The following is a 26759-nucleotide window of genomic DNA, read 5'->3' as shown; positions in this document are numbered from 1 at the left end:
TTCGCCTATGGGATTTTTTAATGGGTTTTTGGCGCGATGCTTCTAGTAAGGGTCTCAGGGCAACGCAAGCTTAATCTAACACGAACCAGTGTTTAGTAATATCATCTTCACAGATGAGGACCACTTTTACGAGTTTTGAAGCTTTTACGTGCCGTTAAATGGGTGGCTAGCTAGCAAACGGCTAAATGAGACTACACTGTTGAGTCGACGGGATATTGTACGTCAATAACGTCACCACTTCAAAGGACGAACACGGAAATTCTCTTTCCCTCACCTGGTTCAGCCTGGGGTAATCAGTGCACAGCAGCGCACACATCAACAACAGTCCAGGTTGAGTGGTGACGTGACGGGGAAGCCTATGCGACACTGTGTGTAGTCCTGGATTAGTTTAGCATGAGCTTTTTACTTCTAGGGCTCGCATTTATGCTTCAAAACTCATGAAAATGGTCCTCATGTGTGAAGATTATCCGACTGAACTCTGGTTCGCGTTTGATTAATCTTGCGTTGCCCAGAGACCTTATTTGAAGCATCGCGGCAAAAACCCATTCAAACATCCCATAGACAGAAACAGTGAAGAACCAGGAAGTCCGGGACTTCCGCGTTCTGACTACAAAAATATGTCATCCCTGCGGCTCTCTATAGTGTGACTGCTCCTCATTCAGAAAAAAAGACTGCTCCTCATTCATAGGCCGTGTTGGGACCCATGAAAAAGTGCTTAGAAAATGAGTTTCGTTCCCATGTCATGGGCACTACTCATTCAATGCATTTTTTCATAGACAATACCCTTCTGGACTTTGGGTTAAAAGTTCTACTCATAATATCCTGCAGTATTTTGTCACAAGCCAGAAATGTATAAACAGTTTATAACCAAAAAACGAAAATCTTGTGCTGCTGTTTTTGCTTGTAAAATGTGTTTTTGGCAACACAAAATCTTTCTCAAATGTCATAAATGCTAAAATGCATATACTTAACATCTGAAACAAGTATTGGTGCCTTTAGTTTACTCATATGTGAATTTAGATCATGAAATGTAGCATATTTGTTAAAGAATATGCTTCAACTTAAGTGTTTGCCACACAGTACAATGAAACCTCCACAGTAAATTGTGCCAAAAGCTTATGTTTCATACATAAAAAATGTCTCAACCTACTGTGTAATGAAAGGTAGAAAAGAAAATCAGGGCACCTTGGACCAAAATGGCAGAAAATCTATCAAAATGTTACCACGCCCCCTAAATTGGAATAATGCAAAAAATGGACAAGACTAAAAATTAAAGTACTAGAGGTCAGAATTATTACAACATATGGTATGAAACATTTATTCAAGTACCACAAAGTGTCACAGCATCTGTCATTTGTACACCCCCCCCCCCCCCCCCCCCGCCAAGGAAATATATGAAAATACAAAATAGCATACAAATGCATCACAATAAAACCTTCTGTTGGCTGTGTAAGTAGTCTGTGCTGTTTGCATTTATGCATTGCATTTAACTGGATGTAGGCAGTGTGGCAATTCTTTAACAATTTAATAATTCTTGAACAAAACAAGTAGTAGGCCTACATAGTAACATGTTGGGTTACTCATCCCTATCACTTTCATCAGAGTCATCATCCCATGTACCTCTTTCTTCTGTTTCCTTTGACACATTTTCACAGTCCTGGCAGTGACATAAATCAGTGCAAGACAGTTTTGCAGACATGCATGAACATCTTCCAGTTTCACATTTGCTTTTTTTACAATTACAGTGGACTACCTGCAACACACTATCAGGGGCAGGATTTCTAGTCATCCATGTTACTGTTAACTCCCCATCCTCCATGCCCCATCCATTGCCAATGGGTGAAGGAGCACACATCCTACTAGTCAGAGAACGTCTCATCACTGCTGCTTGGTAGTTTGCCCTTTTGCAATGTTGGTGGAGAGCATCACTTGTTGGGGGAATGGACAGTTCTGGCAAAGCTGGTGATGCCGTACAAAATGATTTGTACCTTGCATCGTTCACGTTTTTGGCAGATGATTGGCCATACAGGTGGCACACATATTTGCTCAGTGTGTTGAAAGTTGACTGGTCAAGGTTAAAACTGCTGCCAAGATTTGTGAACCCAGTCAGGTATTCTTCTTTCTGGCAAGCAAGAGAAAATGTCTTCCCTTTGCCCTTGCCATGAAAGGCACTGGTCGAGTCACAACCTGTGAAGGTATGGATGCCAATGAGTGCAGAACAAACACTGGTGCCAAGAGCTGCTGACACCTTAGCCACATCAATGATCCTCGTTCTGTTGCCTACTCCTGTGAAGAAATACAAGCTACACTGTAAATCTTTCTGCAGACTTACAGCAATCACTGCCACGTCAGTATCGGGGCTTTTGATGACTACAGTTTGGTGTTCTTGTGCAGCATGCTGTGCATGTACAAATACCCTAGTGTCATATTCCTCATGGTCACATGTCAGTTCTTGAACAGCAGTGACAGTTTGTGAACCCTCTTTTACGGAAACACAGTGACACAGTTCTCCATGTGCTATGTACAAGCTGAGGTCCCTGCCCAAAATGGTGAGGTCAGCATCTCGCCATGCAACATAGAGGAATTCTGCCAGTTCTGCTTTGTTTGTTCCATCTGATAGAAACTTTTTCCATTGCGTTGGTGCCTTTTGATCCCGTCCATAGATTTGCACCCGTTGTGTACCGACCCCAGCCCTACGTGACCGCTCTAGGTTCTTAATGCTAATTTTTGGATACTGGTCAATGACAAAGTCTATCCGTGTACACTTGTGCTGCAGAGCTAATTTGAGCACATACTGTAGTACGTTTTCAGCCAATTCTCCAAAGGTAGCCGGTTTGGAACGAATGGCTTGAATGACTGCCATGCCATCGAAGAGAATAGCTCCATCTGACGGAACTTGTTGAACTAAGCAGTCTTTGTCTTTGTTCTCCAATATATTCATCAGAGCTGATTTGTTTGTTTTAGCTAGTGACCCGTCAGTACTGGCTAAAGGATATGAAACCGTTCCCAAGGAGTAGGACAGAACTTCCCTCAGGTCTATCTTTCTAGTTTGACCAACAATGAGTAGTCTGGAGAACAGTTTCTTGTCAGCACGCAGAATCACATCTTTGCCTGCTGCAGATTTCTTCTTTGTCTTTGCCTGGTCACTGAAGGTCTTCAGTTTTTGTGCCTTGATGGGGGCGAAAATGTCGACTGATTTTGACAACAGTCTTTGGTCCAAAAAGACTTTGACAGCTTCTTCACCTCTTTCTTGTGCTGCAAGCAAATCATTCTTGACATCTTCAGCTGCTACTGTCCCTGAGCTAAGACAAACAATGCCATCTTGGTGTATGTCAAATGGGTTCAGCATAGAATCTATGGTGGAACTTATTCTGGTCACAGCATTTTCATCGGCATGAATCCGTGTTTGGTCCAGATCTTTTCGTCTCCGTGTTTCAGGAGATTTACCAGCCATTGACTCACATTGTCTAGCTATGGCAGCTCTTTCATGTTGTGACAATATCCAGCGAGACACTGCAGCCCGATTCAGTGTTATCCCTGTCCAGCCACCCTTTGTCTTGGAATCTCTATTGCATGTTTGCTCAATAGCCTGGTCACAAGCAATGGAGGCAAATCCATGGGCACTTTGACGTTGGACAGTCCACTGGCCTTTTACACTGAGGTCTTTGTGACAAGAAGGATGTGTGAGAGGCAAATTGACCATTTCCAGCCAGTATGAAGGCAAATACCTAGCATAGTTTACACGGTCGTAAGCAAAAAACCATGCCATCATCAGGCGCACTGTTGACAGGTGAAGCTGCCAGTCTGATTCACGTGTTGCTCTCACAAACAGCAGTAGTATTTGTACCATGTCAATGTATGAACTCCAGAAGGCAAACGTTGGGTTTTCTGCACTTCTCGTTTCCACAAAGACGGCATACTTTGAACACATTTTGTCAAAGTTCTCATTTGCACACAAAACATCCATTGTTCTGTCTGGGAAAGCGTCTTTGATCTCAGTGATGACAGCCATGCACTCATCTCTCTCCTCTGGTGTTAATGAGTCTAGGAATGTGCTGAATCTGGCACGTTGCAGACTCTCATACATAAGTTTGTGTGCCCTCATGCTGCGGTTGTAATGATGACCACTGATCACACCATTGATGGATCCTTGGGCAACGACTTCTGACTCGATGAGTATGTCTTGCAGTCCTGCATCACCAAATCTTTTTCCTAAAATGCCTAGGAAGGACATGCATGTATGAAACTCACCTAGTCTAACCACAAGACGCTTTGTCAACTCATCATCTTTCCAGCGGATTTGCTGAGCTTTGGCATATATAGCTTGGTCAAAAACTAACACTACATGGTCCAGTTCTAGCTGATCAGCAAGTTCAACACTTCGCTTCAGAATAGTGTTAACTGTTGACATCTCTGTCGGTGAAGCCTCAATGACTGGAAGATAATACAGTGCTGACTTAGGTAGAGTGGCATCACTTTGTAGCATTGTGTGGAAACCTGTCCAGCCTGGTACTGTACATGCTTCAGCATCTGTGTTCTTCACTAAAACATATGCCAGTTCTGTTTTGGCAGCAGACACAGTGTTCAACCTGTACGTTTCCACCTGCAATGGAACACTTTCATCCTGAAGCAAGTTCTGTGGCCCTTGTCTTTTAGTCTGTGGATAGTGTTGTAGCGGGATGCTAGGAGGTGCTTTGAATGTGTAAACTGACTTCGGCAGTGGCTGTCTGTCTGGTCTAGACATTGTTTCAACAACAGAACTTTGTACCATAATGCCATTTGTATGGTGAGTAGTTCCACGACCTGACAGTGTCTCCTCCCCAAAATCGATGTTATCCCACACCAGTATGGTTGGTGCCTTCTTTGAGAACCCCTTAGGGATTTTGTCTCTGCCCTCTAGAAGTTGTAGTGACGCTAGGCTAGTGTCTAGACTGACAACTGTGTTCCATGAAGCACAGTGTCCTAATCTGTTCAGTAGTGACAGAACATTGGATGAACCTGTTAAATGGCGAACAGTTAGACCAAGACACAGTGACTTAGGTGTCTGCTTCCGACCTTTAGAAGCAAGATACACAATGTCTTGACAAACAGATAAAACTTTTAGGTTCACATCTTCAGGAATATCAACATAATGGTCTAGTGTTGGTTCCTCTGTTGCACCTATAATCCAGGAAATCACATTGAATAGTTCAACTGGCACAACAGATTTTGCGTCAGAAACATTCAAATCCTCTGCTGTGGGAGGCCAGGGGCATTTCATCCCGGGAGTTTCATTCACAAGTCTCTTCAATATCAGTCCTGCACTGTACAGTGTCCTTGTGTGCTCTGTAGTTTGTCCAGATGTGTGTTCATTGTCACTTTCAGCTTGGCTTACCTCGGTTGACTCAGTTGTTGTCGTGTCTGATGGATGCGGTAGCCTGTCTAACAGTGTATCTGCTGATAATGTTTCAACAAAAACCAGTTCGGAGATGTTGCGCGTTGCAGGGCTGTGAAACACCAGCTGGGGGAAATCACGGGCCAACCGCTTTTTCAGTTTATCCTGCCTGCAACATGAAAATATAGAAAAAGACGAGCACAAATGTATAAATAAAGGGATTTTTTTCACAATGACAAACAAATACATTTAAACATACTGTCAGCCTTTCTTGTGAGCGAATAAATCAATAAAATGGAAACTTTTCAGTATGAAAGAGGTTCTTTTTTATTTACTGAACTGTCAAGGACACAGTTACCTGTAGTCTGAAGCATCAATATCCTCATTCTTCTTAACGATGTCTATGAATTTCTTCCTTAGTTGGTTCATTTTCAGGATTTCTTGTTTATCGATAATCCTTTGACGGATGACTCGTTCGCAGAATATCTTGTAGCTGGCAGCAAAGGGTTGTTCATTTCTGAAAACACACACACGCAGACAAAAAAATACTTAACATGTGCAAAGAGGTCTGCTGTCAACATTGTATCTAAAGACAGACAAAATAGTATTTGTTGTAGGTCAAAGCCTTACTTTTGAAATGTGCAGTGTTAATGCAATGTAATAACTCACACTTCATCTGTGGTTGCAGTATGTGTTGCCGTAGACTTTGACAAGGACCTTGTGTATTCTCTGTAACAGGACCTGTGGTAACGCACTTCCAGAGACACACAGTCTTTGTCTTTGATATGCAAAAGAACGCTAGAGTCTTCCTTCTTCTCAGCAGCCTTCCGCAACTGGCCTGAAAACAAAAAAAAGTTATAATCAGCTTTACTGTCAAATCACACATTTTATAATAAAAAAAAGTGGGTGACATTTGTTTTTGTATCTTTTATCCATTGTATTGTTATTACAAGAAAAAAGAGGTGGGGGGGGCAAGGAGATCAAGGCAATAAAATAAAATGCTCCCTCTCTCTCTGTGTGTGTGTGTGTGTGTGTGTGTGTGTGTGTGTGTGTGTGTGTGTGTGTGTGTGTGTGTGTGTGTGTGTGTGTGTGTGTGTGTGTGTGTGTTGGTTTGGGGGCTGTAAATAACACAGTGAACAATGGGCCAGCTGGCACTTGTGACCTGCCCCCCCTTGGTGTTTCAGTCTCTGTTCTGTAGATACACATTTTTTTTATCAATCATAAGTAATATAATATAATATATAAATCAACTACATCACAAGACCACCGCCTTTTCTGCCTGTCTATCTGCACACTTCCTTGTTCCATGTTTTTCAGTCCCGTGTGTGTGTGTGTGTGTGTGTGTGTGTGTGTGTGTGTGTGTGTGTGTGTGTGTGTGTGTGTGTGTGTGAGATAGAGAGAGAGAGAGAGGGGGGGGGGTCGCTTACCTGCAGACACTGTCTCTGCTTGTGAAAGTTGATCCTTCTTCCGTTTTCCACCAACAGTAATATATTTGTCCACCTTTTTACAAATGATGCAGATGGCTGGAAGGACAGGGCCAGCAGAACGGACGGGCAAACCTGTCCGAGACCGAAGTTTCTTTCGGGGGGTTTCAGACGTGGCTCCGTCGGGGCCGATGCTGTCCGAGGCTGGGGCTGCATCTGGTTCTTCTTCTCCCCCCCCCTGCACCATCTGTGTGCAGCGTTTCTCAGCCAAACCCAAACGTCTTTTACAAATAAAGCGACGGTAACACGTCGCGTGAAATCCAGCGTCCTCGGGAACATGGTCAAAATCCACGTCCACGCAATGTTTAAAAGTTTCAGCGATAACTTTACTATCGCCGTCCAGACAAAGCCACTGTTTGACGACAGACCTGTAAGTGTCCCACCTTGTCTGGGTAAAATCCTGCACGTCCTCATTCTGTACTGACAAAAAGTGCATATAGCATCGTTTGGAGTCCTTTGATTCCCGGCTTTTACGCACTTTTTTCCGCTGTTTTGGTTTCTTTTTCCCCTCTTCGCTGCTTGAACTGGTGGTCGCCATGGCTCTAATGTTATTACGGCAAGGGAATAAAGCGGCTACGCGATTGGTCCACGTGACCAAAACCACACCACTCCCCTTGCACAGATTAGTACGCCTAGTAAGAAATAGTGCCGTCTTTGACCACTGATTAAAAAAATACTGCAGGATAACACGAGTAGAACTTTTTTATTTGTACTTTCTACCTATAGATCTCTTTTATGGAGAAAAAAGTGTGTAGTGCCCCTGCCGTGGGAACGGAAGTAAACGAAAATGCTAGTCACAATATGGCCTATCAGTGGAGGCTCTCACCTGCTTACAGCACTTATTTTTGTTTGGCGCAGCCGTTTTGTTTCTTTTTGCTTTTACACCTCTTACAACACCTCCTCCATTTACATCCTCACTCATAACACTACTGATGAACTAAGTTAGACATCCAATTGTTATTTTGTTGCCTATTCCTTTGGTTATTCTTAAATAACTAAAGGTTTGCACCTTTAAAAAACATGTCTTTCCTTTGTTGTCACGGCCTTAAGAGCCAGGTCATGACATCACCTATCCCTTACAGAAAAAACACATGAGGTTCATGTGTCCACATGTTTCTCCCGTCTGTCCACATGTGGACACGATCAATTTCACATGTGAAAACATTGCGGAACACGTGAAACTCATGGGAAGTGTGTGGTTTTGGAACATTTTCACATGTGGAAAACATGTTATAACATGTTTTGCCACGTTGTATAACATGTTTTCCACATGTGGAGTTTCACATGTAATCACATGGGAATTTACATGGGTTAAAATCACGTGATCACATGTGATTATGCACATGTTAAGTTCATGTGGTTTTTCTCCAAGGGATGGCATCAGTGGGACAAAAATGTAAACAGAACAGAGATTGCCCACTTTCCCCTTTTATATATATATATATATATATATATATATATACATAGATAGATTCTATGTGATCTCCTTTTGATAAATACTTTTTCATTTCAATTACCGAGCCCCCCCTGGGGAGGTCCACCTCCCAGTTTGAAAACCTCTGGTTCATCACATGACTTGTCAAGTGACCCCCTGAGAGGACTTGTAGATCAGATCAGAAGCATCAAAATTCTTTATTCGCCAAGGTATGTTTTCACATACAATGATCATTGGCTTGGTTTGATTGGTGCCCAAGTAACGCGATACATTTGAACAAATGTAAGATATAAAGAATATAAAAGATTCACAGATAAAGATATAAACAAAACCGTATTAACAGACACAAACAGTCTTGACAAGGTGAGGTAAAGTGTGTCTCTGTCTAGTTACCAATAAATGGTGGGAGCAACTTCTAGTGTGCAGACTTTAATTTGTTATTTTCAGTTACACTTCAGTCCTGCACCGTTTTTTTGGATGTGCCTGCTTTTACTTTCACGCTGACTGGACTGGACATGGAAGTGAAAGTAAAAGAGCCAGCACGTTCCAGAGACGCTGCTGCCTTCAGGTGCTGCATGTAAACTCTAAACCAACTTAGTGTAGGTGAAAAGAAAAGACCCACCATGTTTCAGGATTAATCCTCATGAAGATTATTTAAAAAGTGTTTTCAAGGTTTATCATCAATCTATCATGTTGTCAATCTTTTTTAAATCAAATTTCCATACAATTAAAGGAAAGCAAACATTTCCAAAATAAAGGCAATATTTATTTGTACACTATAAAGTATCTGGTACAATATTGGAAGGCAAATATAAGTGCTTGAAGAAGAGCGCACCCTAACCTTTAGGCTAACTGTTTGACCTTTAACACAATAGTTTCAAACTTTAATTTTATATCCAGGACTAAAGCCGAAAAACAACCAAATAAATAGGGTGAATATAGAGACAGATTCATATTTGCTTTTTGTTCTAAAACAATTTACTTTTTTATGTAAAAATGCTATGTCAAAAGTTTTGCATTTCTGAGCAAAAATACTATGCAAGTATAAAGTGTCGTTTTTTCCAGATGGGCTGATCGAGGCCGAGTGGATCATGGAGTTTCAACACGAGTCATCTGGTCTGCAGGCTTCACTCAAACTTGATTCCCTGAGCCAGAGGAAGGTCCTTGCTGTAGTTGATTGTGCTGGGAGGGAAATAAGTTTAAATGTAAGCCCCAGAGGATAATGGCGTTGAGTAGGCTATAAGCCCCAGAGGCTAATGACATTAAGTAGGCTATATGCCCCAGAGGCTAATGACCTTGAGTAGGCTATAAGCCCCAGAGGCTAATGACCTTGAGTAGGCTATAAGCCCCAGAGGCTAATTACCTTGAGTAGGCTATAAGCCCCAGAGGCTAATGACCTTGAGTAGGCTATATGCCCCAGAGGCTAATGACCTTGAGTAGGCTATATGCCCCAGAGGCTAATGACCTTGAGTAGGCTATACGTCTCCCAAATAAGCCAATGTTCAAGTAAAATGATGTGTGCATTAATAACACACCCGAAGCAGACTTTTAAAAGTAATGCAAAAGCTACGGTACTTACCCTAGTAACTAAGTAAGTAATTAAATTACTTTTGGAGACAACTAGTGACTAATTACACATTTTCAGTAACTTGCCCAACACTGATAGACACAGCAATAATCCTCTGAAAGCCATGCCCACAGGAGGGGAAAGCAGTCAGTGCTATAATATGAAACCAAGGGCTGAAATGCTAACAACATGCCTGTAGCTAACATATTTCAGCATGTCTAAGATCATTTCAGAACCCCATGTTTACTAGAGAGGAAAAGGTATATCGACAATCTGAATATTGTCGGTTTTTCTCAGTGTACTCAGTGTTCTCCTTCGTGTTCTTGGAGAAATAATCCCTGAATGCCCAGAAGTAAATACTTTGATATTTATAACTATTTGATGGAATCACCAGGTAAGATCATTTAAGCTAACAAAGATCTAGACCAGGCCTTACATGGCTTAAGGTTCTCAAAAGTCTTTCAGCAAAGGACCCCTTACAAGATCGAAAATATACCGGGGACCCCCTCATTCTGATTTGTGATTTTGGGCTAAGCTTAATTGTTTCCACGGTAACGTGCTTGACTTTTAAATTGATAGGTTTGTTAGATTAGAATGTAATCCATGAACCATTTTAGATTTAAAGCATAAAATATTTTCATTGAACTATGAAGCTTTTGCACACAAAAAAAGTTTTTATTTTTATTTTCCTGAAAACTTTTCGCGGACCCCCCGGCAAAGTGCCACGGACACCTGGGCGTCCCCGGACCCCCATTTGAGAACCACTGCCTTAAATAGCTTCAACCTGTACAGTAAAAAGATGGCTTTACCGATAACCAACCCGATAACCAACCCACTTTGTATCATTAATAATCTCTGCCCGTGTGCTTAGAGATATTACATTATTATTATTAGATTATATTACCGAGATTATTAATGATACGAAGTGGGTTGATTATCCGTAAAGCCATCCTTTAAAGCCTAGATTCTCTTTGTGCAGCTCGCGAGACGCTGGCGGCTCTCGAAGCTTTCGGCTTGCAGCCGGCTTGAGCATCTTTGGTTGGCCACTCGCAGCCGGCTTGAGAAGCTTTAGTTGGCGTCCTAATATACTGTCAAAACCTGCTCAGACCTTCCCTCACTGCAGTGCAGGGATTCCGCTAGACATTTTCCCAGATGGCCAGTGCAGCCGGTAACGTTCCAAAATTCCGGCCATATCGAATATTTACCGGCCACTATTGTCATTAAGAGGCCGATGTCGCAGCAAGAATATTTAATTGGTCGGCACGTCGTTCTCGGTAAGGACGCTTTCGTTATTGAAACAGACAACATGCATGCTCCTATAGCCTATCTATCTGCATCTGCAGACACTCATGAACCCATATATTCTGGACATTGCCTTGATGAAAAAACAACGTAGCGTTAGCTAAAAGCAGACAATTGAACTCGAGTCATAGGGACTCGGACTCGAGTCGACTCGAGTCGCAAATTTGACGACTTCCGACTCGACTTGGACTTGGAAGGTAAATACTTGAAACTCGACTCGGACTTGGAAGAAAATGACTCGAAACTCGACTCGGACTTGTGACAAGATCAGCCGAGTGCACCAGCTGGGCGTACGCCTAGGTTTACACGCTACGTCCGATGTAGAACTCAAAGTTACGACTAACTTAATTTTATGACTAGTGCACCCTGTATGCGCTGCGTCTGTGTATGGAGCAGGCGTAAAAGTTACACCCAAATGCGTAGCCACTCACTGACAGCTGTCTCATCTTGATCTGCGCGTGATGCGGCCGGAATCTTCTCCAAAAATATCGATCGATATGTGCTGTAAATATAGACGTTTTGGGCGCAGGACCTCCGCTCGTCGGCGGGTTTTAAGCTGATGCGTCGGAAGATCTTTCAATTTCTTCCTGACTTCGTCAACTACCCGCAGTGCGCAGTCTGCCATCGCATTCAGTACTGATTGCACTTGTGATCAAACTGCTTGTGTTGGCGCTGTTAAATTGAGCTGTGAGAACGTTTCTATGCTTTGAATACAACTCTATAAGTTTGAGCTGAGTTGGAGCTGTCTGTCAGCTGTCTCGAGCTCATCTGAGAGAAGTGTGTTGCTTGGCAACAAGCACGTATTAACGTGAACGCGCACGTCTGCAGCCTAAATAATCTCTGCCTTGTCATTTTTTCTAACCTGTGACTCGACATAACCTGTGACTCGACTCGAGACTTGACTTGAAATAACATTGTGACTTGACTTGACTTGACTTGCCGACAAAAGGAAAGACTTGGGACTTGCTTGAGACTCGGGACCAATTGACTTGAGACTCGCTTGGGACTCGGATCAGAGGGACTTGGACAATTGTCTGGCTAAAAGTAATAAGTGCGATAGTGTCAGTGCAGACAGCGCACACCTTGAATGTCCAGCAATAGGCTACGCACCTTAATCTCTCCCACTCCACACATGGCACCTGCGTCAGCTCTCCTGCACTCGTTCTCGGCTCCCATGTGGCTTTATTTGTGGTAAGCATTTTGATTCATCTCCTCATCATACGAGCGTCGGGCAACAAGCGCGAGCCATTGATTGATTGATTGATTCGCCCGACGTAGGTAAAAAGGCTTTTTACCTCCGCTAAATAAATTGACAGCCTACGTCGGGTCTCTTTCGCTTTTGACGGCGGCAGGCACGCTTCCGTTTCTTTGCTGCCGTCTTGCTGGCCTCGGCTGAAGTAGGCTGCCTACTTGTTGCATGATCTCGATTAAAACAAGGACTGGCCTAGCAAGGGATGTCTGTTTTGACATTTCGGTTTCCTCCTGTGTGTTTCCTCACAGCGGGTCCAGCGCTGGCCGGCGGGACTGATGCTGCTTGTGCGGCTTTTAAACGGCGCTCTACACTAACGAAAGCGTCTGTTATATTTTTCTTTTTCACAAACACTCAACATACAGGGGGGGCGGAAAAAATATGATGTAATAAGTCTCTATTTAAGTCTTAGCTTATTGGCAACATCACTTAGGTTATAGGTCACACAATATTAGGCTATTTTATATAAGGAATTTATTTATTTGGCATATTTTCAGCCGGCCACTTGAGCCGGTGACCTTTCAATTTGCCGGCCCACGACAACAAATACCGGCTAAAAGCCGGCAATTGCCGGCTAACGGAATCCCTGCTGCAGTGTAAAAGAAACCCTGCACAGTTGCCAGGTTGGGGGTGGGGTGGAAACTCACCATATATCTGCCAACACTGTAAACAATAGAGCTGTCACTTTTTATTCGAATTTTTAATTTAACTTCGAATGTGGGGGAGGGGGGGCATGTTTGAATGTAATTGACCTGTTCGAATTATTATTTTTTAATATATATATATTTTTTGAATTAACCAAAATTAACCAACTTCTGCTTGCTGGTAATGTTAATCACATGTCAGAAAAAGTCTCCAGATTTGTTGCGTTAAGTCTCTTCTGAGAAAGATTGTCTCCAGGGTCTGAAAAATTGTCTCGAGTTGGATGCAGCCAAGTTTGTGAGGCAGTGTTGTGATTGTGAGCGTCCAAAGCTAACACAGCAGCGGAGAGGAGCTGACTGACTGGACCATGAGGACAGCTGAGGATTTTTTTTTAATATTCTTTTAATATTTTATATTATATTATATATATTTATACGATGTAACCGGCAGGAGCGGACTGCATAATCGGGCACGTCGGGCCGATGCCCGGTGGCCTGGCCTGCAAAAATAAAAATAAAAATAATAATATATACCGTAAATTCCGGACTATAAGCCGCGGCTTTTTTCCCGTTTTTTGGCCCCTGCGGCTTATATAACGGTGCGTCTTATCTATGGATTTTTTCAGAAAAAAAAAAAAAAAAAAAAAAAAAATCTCTCTTTTTTAGCACTCTTTCTAACTATAAATCCACTTCTGTTTTAATTTCCTCTCTTGCCCTCTTTTCACCACACCGCGGAGACTGTGTGCACTGTAAAAATAAACAACGGTGGTGTTGTGTTATGTTGTTTTGTTGAAATGTTGTAATACGGTAAATGGGAGCTTCCTCAAACAGCCATCTCTTCCCGACAATCCCCTCTGTGCGTGACCACTTACATATGGTAATTACGGTAAGCAAACGGCCACTCGGGCAACAACTCCCTCCCCCGACTACCAGGAGAAAATCACAAACTTCGGCGAATTCACACAAAGGAAGATCAAGGAATATTCACAACAAGACGAGCAGTAGAAGCAACACTCTCACTTACCATGGGGAAGGTACGCAGAAATTCACACGAGGCAGCTTTCAAGTTGAAAGCAGTCAATCTCGCATTAAAAGAGAGCAGCCGCCGATCAAACAGAGCAGCCGCGCGTAACCTGGGCAAAAGGGACTGTCCGTCCGGGGGAGAACTACTGAACAACTCCCTCCCGACTATCAGGAGAAAATCACAAACTTCGGCGAATTCACACAAAGGAAGATCACGGAATATTATAGGAGTGTGAAAACATCCACAATTACCAACGGGTTCCAAAACGCTGGACTGCTGCGGGATGAAGAGGATGACGCCACGGGGACTGCCCCCTAGTCCGATACCTCACGAGTCCGATACCTCACGAGTCCGACACCTCATGGTTTTGGGTTAGGGTCTGGGGGAGGTTAGGTTTAGGCGTGGGGGTGGGAGAGGTTAGGTTTTGGGTTAGGGTCTGGGGGATGTTAGGTTTAGGCGTGGGGGTGGGAGAGGTTAGGTTTTGGGTTAGGGTCTGGGGGAAGTTAGCCTCTTTTTTCGGACTCGTGAGGTGTCGGACTCGTGAGGTATCGGACTCGTGCCATGGCACCTGAAGGAGAGAGGAGAGTGGTTGACGAAGCCACCCTGAACCTGTTCGTTTCCGACACTGAAGATGAGGACTTTGGTGGTTTCAGTACGCAGGAAGAAGAGGAAGACGAGGATTAGTGACTTGACTTCTCTGGTTACAGGTTTGCTGCACATATACGGTAGCCTATTGTTGTGTGATTTTGTCTGGGGATTAGTGGCCTGACTTTTGTTTTGTTTTGTTGAAATGTTAATAAATGGGAGCTTCCCCAAACAGCGATCTCTTTCCCGACATTCCTCTCTGTGCACGAACCCTTTCATATGGTAATTAAACATCAAAACACCCGCGGCTTATAGTCCGGTGCGGCTTATAGAAGAAAAAAATAGTCAATTTTGGTCCCGCGGCTTATACACCGGTGCGTCTTATAGTCCGGAATTTACGGTATATATATTTTTAATTAACCAAAAAACTTTGAATATATTCGAACATTTTGCGGGCAATTAAAGTTCGTTCGAACTTTATTTTGGGAAAAAGTGACAGCTCTAGTAAACAACAAAGCAACGCCTCGCTGAGGGAGTTTAATTTCCCGATTACACCGGCGCTCGATGCTTCCATGAAGCACATTTCATGTCAAGCCGGTTTGTCGGCTAGCAGCTACTAGCTGAACTAGCAGCTACGCAGCTACTAGCTGAACTAGCAGCTACTAGCTGAACTAGCAGCTACTAGCTGAACTAGCAGCTAGCACGTTAAGTTGAACTTAGCTCCGGTAGAATCAATGGTGTCCAGCCTTCTGATTGACCTGTTATTTTGCATCCTGTCGCATCATCAATGTTCCGCTTCTGGCACCATGTTTATATGATGGATCTCCAGTCAGGTGATATGTTTAGACTCGTTCTTTATTGCAAGTTAATAGAGTTGGTGCTTCTTCTGCACTATCTGCTTTTACTGTAGCTCTGTTCCAATGCTTGGAACCCTGAGTGCCACCTGGTGGCTATTTTAATTATGGATCATTACAATGCAATTCCAAATGCACTTTCTTTTAAAAGTAGTCACACAGTGAGAAAAAATAAATCATGTATTGAAAAAAAGAGTGATGCATCAATTCGAGATGCAGCGATAATCATTTTATCATTGGATTATGGCCCTCTGAATCAGAATTGAATGGAAACGTGAGGTGTCTAGAGATTCCCACACCTACTGTTTACTGAGCTGTGGAGCTGCATCCCAGAGAGAGACAGACTGGACACTATGAAAACATCTGAATGTTTTTAACTTTTTTTTTTATCAAGTCTGTCGGAATGTTTTTATCACTTTTTCTATATATTTTTGTACAATTTTTTATCAAGTCGGTCTGAATGTTTTTACGATTTTTTCTAACATTTTTTATAATTGATTTCATCATCTAAAAAAACTAAAAACTAAACAAAACCCCTCACTGTGTGGTTTTGGTGTTTTGCAGTAAAAGTGGCTCTCCTCTTGACTTTGACCAGCTATGTGTGGCTCTCATGGAAAACATTGTGAGGATCACTGCTTTAAAGGTAATCAATCCACTTTGTATCATATATCATCTCGGTAATATAAGCACATGGGCAGTGTTTTGCCTGAAGAAACTCCGCCCCCACCAGCTGCAAGTCATTAGGGCTCGTTAACGCAGATGTGCGCATACTTAAAAAATAAAAATAAACAATAACAGCCGCCCTTGGAGCAGATTCTGCCTCTCCAGCAGAACTTCCGCAGCTCCATTCTGTCGCGTTGTCATGTAAAACGTGTCAGAACAGAGCGCTTTGGCAGAGGAGAAAATGGGAGATCTCTGTGAGGAAAACACAGAGAGGTAAACACTGCCCATGTGCTTATATTACCCAGATTATTAATGATACAAAGTGGGTTGATTAACGGTAAAGCCATCCTTTAAGTGTGGCCAAAGTAGGTTAACTGCACTCTCTGGTCTCTATGTCTTACTGTAATGCTTTTAGAGTATTGCATAGCTCTCATAAGAATAGAAAGTGTAGAGAAAAATACTTACCACGTGGAGCGTCTCATATACTGCTTCCAAGAATCACTGCCTGACTCTCTTCCACCTCCGGTGTGTTTCTCCCCACCTAGAAAGAGCCATAAACACACAGTACTGTATTATTAACCCTTTACACCGCTGTAAAGCCGACAAAGCCACCAATGAAAGCAAACCAACATACCGAAGGCTCCTCCGATCTCAGCCCCGCTGGTAGGAATGTTGACGTTCACGATGCCGCAGTCTGATCCTTTGGGTCTGGACAGAGGACACACACCAACAAACTCTGTGATGGAGGTCATAGTTGAACCCCTGCTCAAAATGATGCATGGGCACCACCCAGGGTATATGCAGGAATCCTAAATTAAATACGCTTTAAGACCTCACGTTTTAAGACCTCAACGCCACTTTCATCACATCAGCAATAGAGGCGTAAATTAGGGATGTCGAAAATGAAAAACATTCTTGACCGACAACCGATCCTCATTAGCCGACTATTGATCGGTTAACTGAGAAGATCTTCTGTGACGCATTAAACAATTATCATACAACAAATGCTTTATTTTTTCATTAGAAAGTGTTTCTTTTTAGATCTACAAGCAGGGAAAAAGCACATTAACAAAACGAAAAGACAAGTTGAATCCTCCGGCACACGAAAGAAAAACATTCCTCCAATAGGCACCATGTGATTCCCGAGCGCGGCGCACGCTGCTGCTCACCGCTCCCCCAGGGGATGGGTCAAATGCGGAGAACAAATTTCACACATTGTGTGACAATCAGTGGGACTTTACCTTTAATTTACCTTTACTGCTTAGCACGCATTGCAGAAGGGGGAAACGCAGGCAGGGGGAGAAAAAATCCATACTCGGAATTCTCGAATTAATTATGGAACTGCAGATGTTGGATTTAGTCTAGAAAAATAAGCAGAAACTAATTTTAAACGCTCAGAAGGGAAATGTGTTGCTGGTGAACGAATTTCCACTTTGAAGTGCGCATCACACAGCCGCCCCATGGCTTGATGGCTGCAGGGCGCACTGACCAAGCGCTCATCACTCTCTCCTCCTTTTTAGCAACATTCTAACTAATCCCACAGTGGTTTACCTGCTTTTGAGATCTGCAAAAAATAGTTTGCTTCTCCCCCTCTCCACACCTCATCCGCGACTCCAGAAATGAGTATAAACAGAACTACTCAGCGTATTTGGGTCTATATAAAATAAATGGATTATTATTATTATTATTATAGAACTATACGCATCCATGGTGTCTGAAGCTGTCCGTGTCCATCCGCCTCAAGTAGCCTATATCAGGGCTCGTGCGTCTGTCTGCGCAACACATGACATATCATGTCTGTCATTTGGCGGTGCAGACTACCAGTCTTTTGCTAAGCTAACTAGCAGGAGGGCGCATAACTACTTTTCTAATGCACAGACACAGAAGAGAAGGGCGTCTATCATCTTGTCTTACTATCAAGGATATGGCAAATAGGCCGATCTCCCAAAATGTTGGAGTGTTCCTTTAAGCTCTTGGCACACCACTCAAACATTATCCTTTGATTGGTGTGCATTGGGGTAAAAACACACACAAACAAGGGTTGAACATGTGGATGAGTGGAATGTGACCAAACATGGACAGACAGCCATGGCACACCAAACAAACACCTGTTGTAGAATGTTTGATTGGTGTGGCATGGGCTTCAAAAGCAACTGCATTAGATGTATGAAACTTCTCACCCCAGCCAGCGGAAAACTCGGCCCATGTCCTGGGTGAAGATGCTGCTGGAGAGGCCCTGCTTGACCTCGTTGTTCCAGGCAAAGGCCTCCTCCTCCGTCTGAGGAAGAGCAGACAGTCCCTTTTTAACATGATCACAGCAAGAAGCAAGGACTTCTCTCTTCAGCCACTTCTAGATGGCCTCCCTGTACGCACTGTTTCCAGAACAGGGTTAGTGCTACAATCTAAGATACAAGTCAGTCTGCACTTTAGGCAATTTAATTCATCACAGCGTGTTGAGTAGAAGCTAAATGCACTTGTCTTCATTTGGTCCAGCACCTGCCTTTTTGGATGTGCACGATACTGTTAGTATCAAAATCTGCATCCCACCTGCTTTACCCAAAAAATTGATCGGCAATTAGTAGGGCTGGGAATCGGTAATAAATAAATAATAATCACATTTTCTGTGATTAATTACTTTTTTATCTGAAGCTCCTAATTATAGATATTGAAATGTAGAGTGCCCAAATGAATGTAGACTATATTTGACAGGGCTCCAGACTAACTTTCTACACCACTTGGTGGCGATAATGCACAGAAGAAGAAGAAGAAGCAGAAGCAGAAGAAGAAGAAGAAGAAGATCTCAGTTTGTTGTTGTAGGCTACAGCTCGAAATACATTCGACCTGGATCATATGGATTTAGCATGGATTTTAAAGACTCCTTTTCTACTGTTTTGGACACCCATCTTAGCCAGGTGAGTGGTGTCCCGTTCATATTCTTCACTCCAAAACAACTCAACTGTCAGCTCAGCTGACAGGAGTCAGACACATATGCGTTTAAGGAACACACGTTATGATCGCACGGTGAAACGTTGCGTTTAGAACACGTTATCATTGACAAACCCACTTTTATGACATAACGTTAGATGTGGAGCATGCAGGTCGCTACAAGCTCAGCCGACAGGAGTCAGACACATGCGTTTCATGAACACACAAACGTTATGATAGCACGTTGCGTTCAGAACACGTTATCACAACAAAACAGCATGTGGGACCGCTGTGACTGAGTACCGAACAGCTTCTCGCTGTGTAACGTCAGTAGCCTCGCTCTGTCTGAGTTACTCGTGTCTGTGTGTTAGGCCAGCGTTAGGTAGGAATGGGACAGTGAGATTTTAGAGAAATACATTGTTGGGTTGAGCTGGTGATGTGAAATCAAACGGAGATATATCGCGTTAACGAACTTGGGAATGGCGTTCGTGAGGTCACAGTGACCTTGAGCTTTTGACCACCAAAATCTAATCAGTTCGTCCTCGAGTCCAAGTTTGACGTTTGAGGCAAATTTGATGAAATTCCGCCAAGGCGTTCCTCAGATATCGCGTCAACGGACGTCGTATGGACAGACGGTCAACCCGAATGGAGGAGTGTGGGCATACCTTGAACTTGAGGACGTAGAGGATGGGGACGAAGGTCTCAGTGTGGACAATGGGGGCGTCATGAGCCAGTCCCGTGATGATGGTGGGCTCCACGTAGTTCCCGGGGCGATCCATCACCTGGCAGAATACACAGACAAAACTAAAAGCATAAGCCTCTATGACTTCAACTTCACTTAAAACCAACATATTACTTCTGTTTGGACTTGGAATGGTATTTGTCAGTAGTGCTAGATGTGATGAGCAGACATGTTGCACGTCGTGTCACCTTTCCTCCACAGACCACGGTGCCGCCCTGCTGCTCGGCCTTCTCAACCGCTGCCAGATACTGATCCACAGCTTGCTTTGTGTGCAGAGGCCCGTACAGGGTGCTCGCTGCGGAGACAATGAAGAAATACATTTTGTCTTTATTTATCTTACTTTCCAAATGGGTTTTACATCATATTTCTAGCCTCTGATAACAAACATTATTATTATTATTATCATCCTCTTTTTTTATTATCTTTGTAAAATAGAGTCATACTCTATGGTGACCTTTCACCTAATTCCATGTTTCTGCCACCTTCACCTGAGCTCACTCCCACCATCACTTGTCTCCTCTCACCTGATTTCATTCCACTGTAATTAGTTCACTCCTCTTCACCATATATTCCTTCCTCACACCCTGTTCTGGCTGGCAACACTACAGCAGCACAGCCCATGAGGGCCCTCACGTTGAGATCTGGTTGTGCGTAATAAGTAAGTTTCTTTCTTTCTGTTGTTGTTTTATGGTCATTTGGTAGGATATTATGTTGGCTTGCCTGTAATCTATGGAGGCATATGATGTGTAATCCGGAATGCACATGCTTATGTTTTGTAGTTTTATATGGAAATGCTGACCAATTCTATCAGACCAATGAACTCTAAATGTTCCATGTTAAATGTTTCACCTTTGTTAGAACACCAATTTCCATTAGTGGTAGGCCTACCTCCTCACCCCCCCTTTTTGTTAGAGCACTTATGGTATGTAAATGTTTGTTTGGTGTCTAATTGATTATTGTCTAATTGTGTTGTCATTAATTGAATTGTAACTTCGTCTGTTTCTCTGTTTTATCATTTAGAAAAACCACATGAAAACCGTGACGCCTCATAAAAGGATTGCTTGACTGTGTGCAGCAACAAAATAAATGGCTTACACGGAACACTCTCTGCATCTTTAATGCATGTACCATGGCGATGTTCATCCCCCCTATGAACTAACAAACAACCAATTCTACAATCTTACTATTCAAACATTGGTGGAAGAAACAATAGCTATTTGGTGTAATTTGGTATTTCCTTTCCTGCTATTTCCAGGAAAATGAAACCCAATTGAATCAAGTATGATCACTTTTATTTTAATTTTGACTATTCTACCACAAGCAGATTATAGTTTTAGGGTGCTTTCTCACTGGGAATGATTGCTTTCATTCCGTGCCCACGTACGATTCCCCCCCCCCCCCAGCTTTCACGTTACACATTTCTTCCGTGCTCGGGAAGGGTTGCAGAGTGCACTTGTGTCATCGACTACGCCTTGAGTGTATCCTCGCCCATGTGTTGTCCACGTGGTTCGGTACAGTTGGCGTTCAAATTCGCAAGTGTTCCATTCCCGGGCACACCCAAACATTCCCCAGACCACCTTTTCAAGTGGACACTGTCACGGTTCGCTGTTCCATGCCTGGGCATGGAAGGCAATCATCCCACTCCTCAAACAAACCGGACATTAGGGGTGTCAAAAATAATTGATTATAAGATGCATCGCGATGCAGACGTGCACGATTCTGCATCGATTCACAAATGTCAAAAATCGATTATTAATTTTTTTTATAATCAAATAAAATATAATGGAAGTACATGCAGTTGTTTATTTTAATTATGGATCATAATACAATGCAATTCCGAATGCACTTTTATTTTAAAAGTAGCCACACAGTGAGAAAAAAGAAAGTGAGAAAAAAGAAATCAAAAAAGTGATGGATCGATTTAAGATGCATCGAGATGCATCGATAATCGTAATCGAATCGTAGCCCTCTGAATCGTAATCGAATCGTGAGACCAGTGAAGATTCACAGCCCTACCGGACATGGGGTCAATTTGGCGACAAGTGCTCAGAAACGGTCCCAAGTGTGAAAGCACCCTTAGTGTAAAAGCTTGTACAACTGTATAATTGGCGAATATCTTGAAATATGTCATGAATATTATGATATTTATGTTTGATACACTACACTGCTTTAACTGAGTAAACCATCTCATAATTATAATGCTATGATGCCAATTAACTTACGATCCCAAGGATCACCGATGCGGACTTGTTTGTAGGCCTTGGCGACCCTCTCCACCACTGTGTCGTGAACACTCTCGTGCAGCATCTAAAGAGATGAACACAGAAGCAATACAGACTCTGTGTCAGGTTAACACTTCCGCTGGAATGGGTAACCTGGGTTGTTGTGCCATCTACCAAAAAGCTTCCCTAAAAACAATTTTCTATGAGATTTGATGAAGGAAATATACATTTAGAAATTCTGTTTTGCCATGGTCACTGCTGAACGCTCTATGTCTCTATGGTTATCACAAAACAATTAAATTATTCTCTCTTTTAACCTAAAAATGCCTATGCTTGAGACTCGAAAACAAAGATAACCTGAATTGAGTGAAAATGTTTGACCTCTCAAAGTCCAAAATCACATTATTATTATTAGTGTGATCAATAAGGAATTAGGGATGCACGATATTTATCGGACCGTTATCGGCTGATATGGCCATTTTGCGTTATTATTTATTATTCCAATAAAGACATTTTGGCCGATAAATAGTTATACTATACTCCCCGGGAGGGCCTGGTGAGACGAAGGAAGTGAGCGGCCGGGAGATAACCCATAGCGCCTTAGAGCCTCCATGCACCGAAGGGTCTTGCAATGCTGCGGCGCAGCACTAGCTCTATTGCAGCGGATTGGGCATGATCAATCCTTCCGCGGGCAACGTTGCAGATAGAGTAGGAGGGCTGATCCGTGAGCGGCTGCTTCTGGGATGCGGGTCGGGGTCTTAATCGGCCTCGGCTGGGTCTACTGGGCGAGGGTGTATGATGTGTGACAGACCCGAAACACCTTACGACCCCAGTTAACATCACTGATGACGCGTCCCAGCGCATGCTGAAGTATGTATTTGTAACATACGGCGCCAACTAGGCTTTGTTTTGCCTTGGGAGTGGACCATATTGTTGTCGCGTGCTCGTGACGTCACAGGCAGATGCGCCTCCAGTTAGGGCAAAACATGGCCAAAACATGTGCCAGTGTGGCTGTTTTTCACACTTTCAGATAATAACAAAACAACGCTATTGCAATTTGCAATACATGTCCCACAAGGTTTCAGTATATGATTGTTAGTAGTAAAGTGTATCACTCAATACAATAATAAATAAATCAATCAATCAATCAATCAGAACTCAGGTTCCTGGATCATCATCCGCACTAAATCATCAGATCACATCACCCCTGTCCTCATTCAACTCCACTGGCTCCCCGTTCACTACCGGATTTACTTCAAAAACCTTCTGCTCTCTTACAAAGCCCTGCACAACCTAGCCCCCACCTACAGTACCTCTCTGACCTCCTCCAGGAATACACCCCTTCCCACTGTCTCCGCCCTTCCTCAGCTGGCCTCCTGACTTTTGGTGATATGCCACGCCGGTGTTGTAGTCGAGTCAAGCCGGACTCTGAGTCGAGTCCGAGTCCTCGACTCATTTTCACAACTTGTGACTTAACGTGGACGTGAGCACTGATGACTTGTGACTTAACGTGGACGTGAGCACTGATGACTTGTGACTTAACGTGGACGTAAGCACTGATGACTTGTGACTTAACTCATTCATGGCCAAATACATCTTTAACGTCTTATCAGGAATGTGCCTCCCAGCCAAAGACGTGTTTGACGTGTTTTTGTTTTTATTAGTGCAGCGCGTAGTTCAAAGACTTCCCCAGCCTGTGACATGGTATCAGGTCCCTGGCCTCAAAGACAAGCCGACAACACGTGAACAAACAACTACCGCAGCTGTTGTTTTGAAATGGAGCAGGAGGAAAAACAGAAAACGGAGAAACGCTGCCTGTTGCAGAGAGGAGAAACGCCATTGAAACGCCCCTCGGCGCGCTGCACGAATCAGAATCAGAATCAGATATCAGATATCATTTATTCACCATTATGTTATGTAACATATAGGAACTTGTTTTGGCATTAAAGTGCTTAAACTTTTTTCACATAAAAGGGACAGTGCAAAACGAGGCAAATACAGTGGAACAACAGGACAAGAAAGTGCAATATTTGGTGATCATACAGGTATGGGCAGTGCAAATATTTGGATAAGGGTTCAGGCCCGAGGCAGCTCCCCTTAGGGGGGGGGGACCGGGGGATACCTGACTGGTTTACGAGACGTGCTGCTGAGGGGAAGAAGCTGAGTCTGTGACGGTTTTTTAGAGTCACTGGCAGGCGTAGCCGCCTACCGTGAGGAAGCATGGAAAAGAGGGCGTGACCCGGGTGGGATGGGTCAGCCATAATCTTTCTGGCCCTCTTCAAGGCCCTGGTGTCATGTAGGGACTCGAGAGAGGGGAGGGGGCAGCCGATCACCTTCTCCGCTGATCGAATCACCCGCTGCAGCTTGGTCTTGTCCTTGACCGTAGCCGCAGGGAACCAGGTGATGATGGAGAAGGTGAGGATGGACTCAATGATGGAGGTGTAAAACTGAGTCAGCATAGACCTCGGCAGCCGGAACTTTTTTAGCTGCCGCAGGAAGTACATCCTCTTCCGGGCCTTCTTCATGAGAGCGTCGATGTTCAGCTCCCACTTCAGGTCCCGGGAGATCGTCATGCCAAGGAAGCGGCAAGACTCAACAGAGGCCACTGGGGTGCCTCCCAAGTTGAGCGGGGGGGGGAGGGGCTGCCTTCCGCCTGAAGTCAACTACCATCTCCACTGTTTTGAGAGCATTGAGGGCCAGGTTGTTGTCTTTACACCAGCTCTCTAGCCGCGTGATCTCCCTCCTGAGATCGCGAGCTGGTCGCCTTGCTGCAGGGCAGAGCGAACATGGATGAGTTGTTCGCGGTAGTCAAACCTGTGACCAACATGATCGATCCTGGTCCCGGACCCCGTTCCTGTGTGCCAGCCCGAAAGAGACGAGACGGAGTCACACGCAGCGGGTCGGTCATGGAGGGGCGAAGCAGAAGGAGTCCAGGCAGTGAGAGGGAATGATAAATCCAACGGGAGAAAGTAATCCAGAGATGTGTTGATCAGCGGAGGAATGAGGAAATGATCGATCAGTTTGACGGGTAATCCAGAGGGTGGTGAGGACGTGTTGAATAGCCGAGGGGAAAACGGGAACGATCAAACAGCAGGGAGGATAGGACAGGGAGACATGGACGAGGACGGGTGGACCAGAACAAAACAAAATAAACACACGAACAGCTAACAATAACGAAAAGGCGCGGGCAGAAGCGGCAGTCACAGCAGCAGACGCCAGCAGTACTCAGACCCGGAAACAACGTAACGAAGATAAAAGGGGGATCGTGTGTGTGTGTGTCTGTCTGTCTGTCTGTGTGTCTGTCTGTCTGTGTGTCTGTCTGCACACTCACTCACACTGAGTAAACTGTATTGTTGAATGTAAAAAAAGCACTTAATGTATATATATATCGCCGCTGTCGTTCCAGGACCTCGAATTTCCAAAACAGAAACTTTTCAGGAAGTAAAAAAAACCTGTTTGCTCTTAAACTACTGAACCAAATGTCGTCAAAGTTGGCACATGTCTTAATTATAGTTAGTTTCCCGCTGAATGTGTCATTACTTTATAAATATCTGACCTGGATAAGCTCAAATGATGTTGTTTATATTATCAGTCCGACTTGGAAGCGCTTTCTCATGGCCAGTCAAGCGGGAGGCAGCCGCATCCTCATGCACGAGCCCCCAAGCTCCAGGCCGCGGGCGCGCGCACAGGAGCAGCAGGATTGCCCCTCGCCTCTCATGGCCGATTTGGGGCTTTCGCATGGGGTGAGAAATAGTCTGACATAACGTAACGTTAACGTTACTTTATTCTCGTCAGAAAGCACTCCGATTTGCATGTTAAAACAAGTTTGCAGCCTAGGAATAACTGGAAAACATTTGATTGATATATTAACGTCAGAGGAAGCCAGGATGAGTCAAAACGATATGAGAAATACACAGCGCGTCTGCCGTGTGTCTTTTCCGGGTTTAGTGTCCTGCGTGGGGGGGTACACACGGAGGTAGGGGGGGGATTTCGAGGTTTGACTGACAGATTGAGGGCGAATGGCGTTACGAGATTTACTCACAAGCTCGTTTTAATGCTTTTCCATTGGTTGCATTTGTTAAAAACCACACAGAGACGTGAAGGGTGACCAATGGCATTGATTCATGACAAAAAGTAAGAAAGTGAAAAAAGTGACATTCGAGGTCCTGGCCCGACACCGACGATATATATATATTTTTTGTCATTTGTGTCATAACGAATAATATTTACATGTCTGATGTCAATACAGTTCAAAATAAAAGAATTGAGAGCGAGTTCTGCCTGAGATTGTGTCCTTTACAAAAATGCCCTTTTCTCCTGTTTCTCTTCTCAGAGAGACCTTTTTGGTGAAAACAGGGTGTATATAAATGGCTATAAGTAGAGTACAGAACATGCTAAAAGCTCACTTTTTTTTCCTGGTGAACCCAGAGACGTACATCTTCATTTTGAGGTATTGCAAATCACTTTGGTGCTAATAGATAATTTACTGTGGGTCTTGAAAGATGACCAACAATTATGAAAATCTTTGGCCTGAGCTAAATATTGGCAGTCCTAAACTGGCCATGAATGAGTTAACGTGGACGTGAGCACTGATGACTTGTGACTTAACGTGGACGTGAGCACTGATGACTTGTGACTTAACGTGGACGTGAGCACTGATGACTTGTGACTTAATGTGGACGTGAGCACTGA

General features: G+C 43.7%; 1 protein-coding gene across 1 annotated transcript in view; it reads right to left on the bottom strand.

The window, feature by feature from the left end:
- Positions 1–9031: 9031 nt before the first annotated feature.
- The window catches only part of aldh7a1 (aldehyde dehydrogenase 7 family, member A1), a 54803-nt gene continuing 37075 nt past the window's right edge, over positions 9032–26759 (bottom strand). The window contains exons 12-18 of the mRNA XM_083640909.1: positions 22068–22152; positions 20034–20140; positions 19769–19885; positions 18359–18456; positions 16813–16886; positions 16644–16719; positions 9032–9475 (exon numbers count right to left, since the gene is read on the bottom strand). Of these exons, the coding sequence (XP_083497035.1) occupies positions 9421–9475; positions 16644–16719; positions 16813–16886; positions 18359–18456; positions 19769–19885; positions 20034–20140; positions 22068–22152 (612 nt within the window). The 3' untranslated portion in view covers positions 9032–9420. The remainder of the gene's footprint in view (positions 9476–16643; positions 16720–16812; positions 16887–18358; positions 18457–19768; positions 19886–20033; positions 20141–22067; positions 22153–26759) is intronic.

Source organism: Poromitra crassiceps, assembly GCF_964638095.1.
Source record: "Poromitra crassiceps genome assembly, chromosome: 8".
NCBI lineage: Eukaryota > Metazoa > Chordata > Actinopteri > Beryciformes > Melamphaidae > Poromitra > Poromitra crassiceps.
This window is presented reverse-complemented; position numbering and strand designations above follow the sequence as displayed.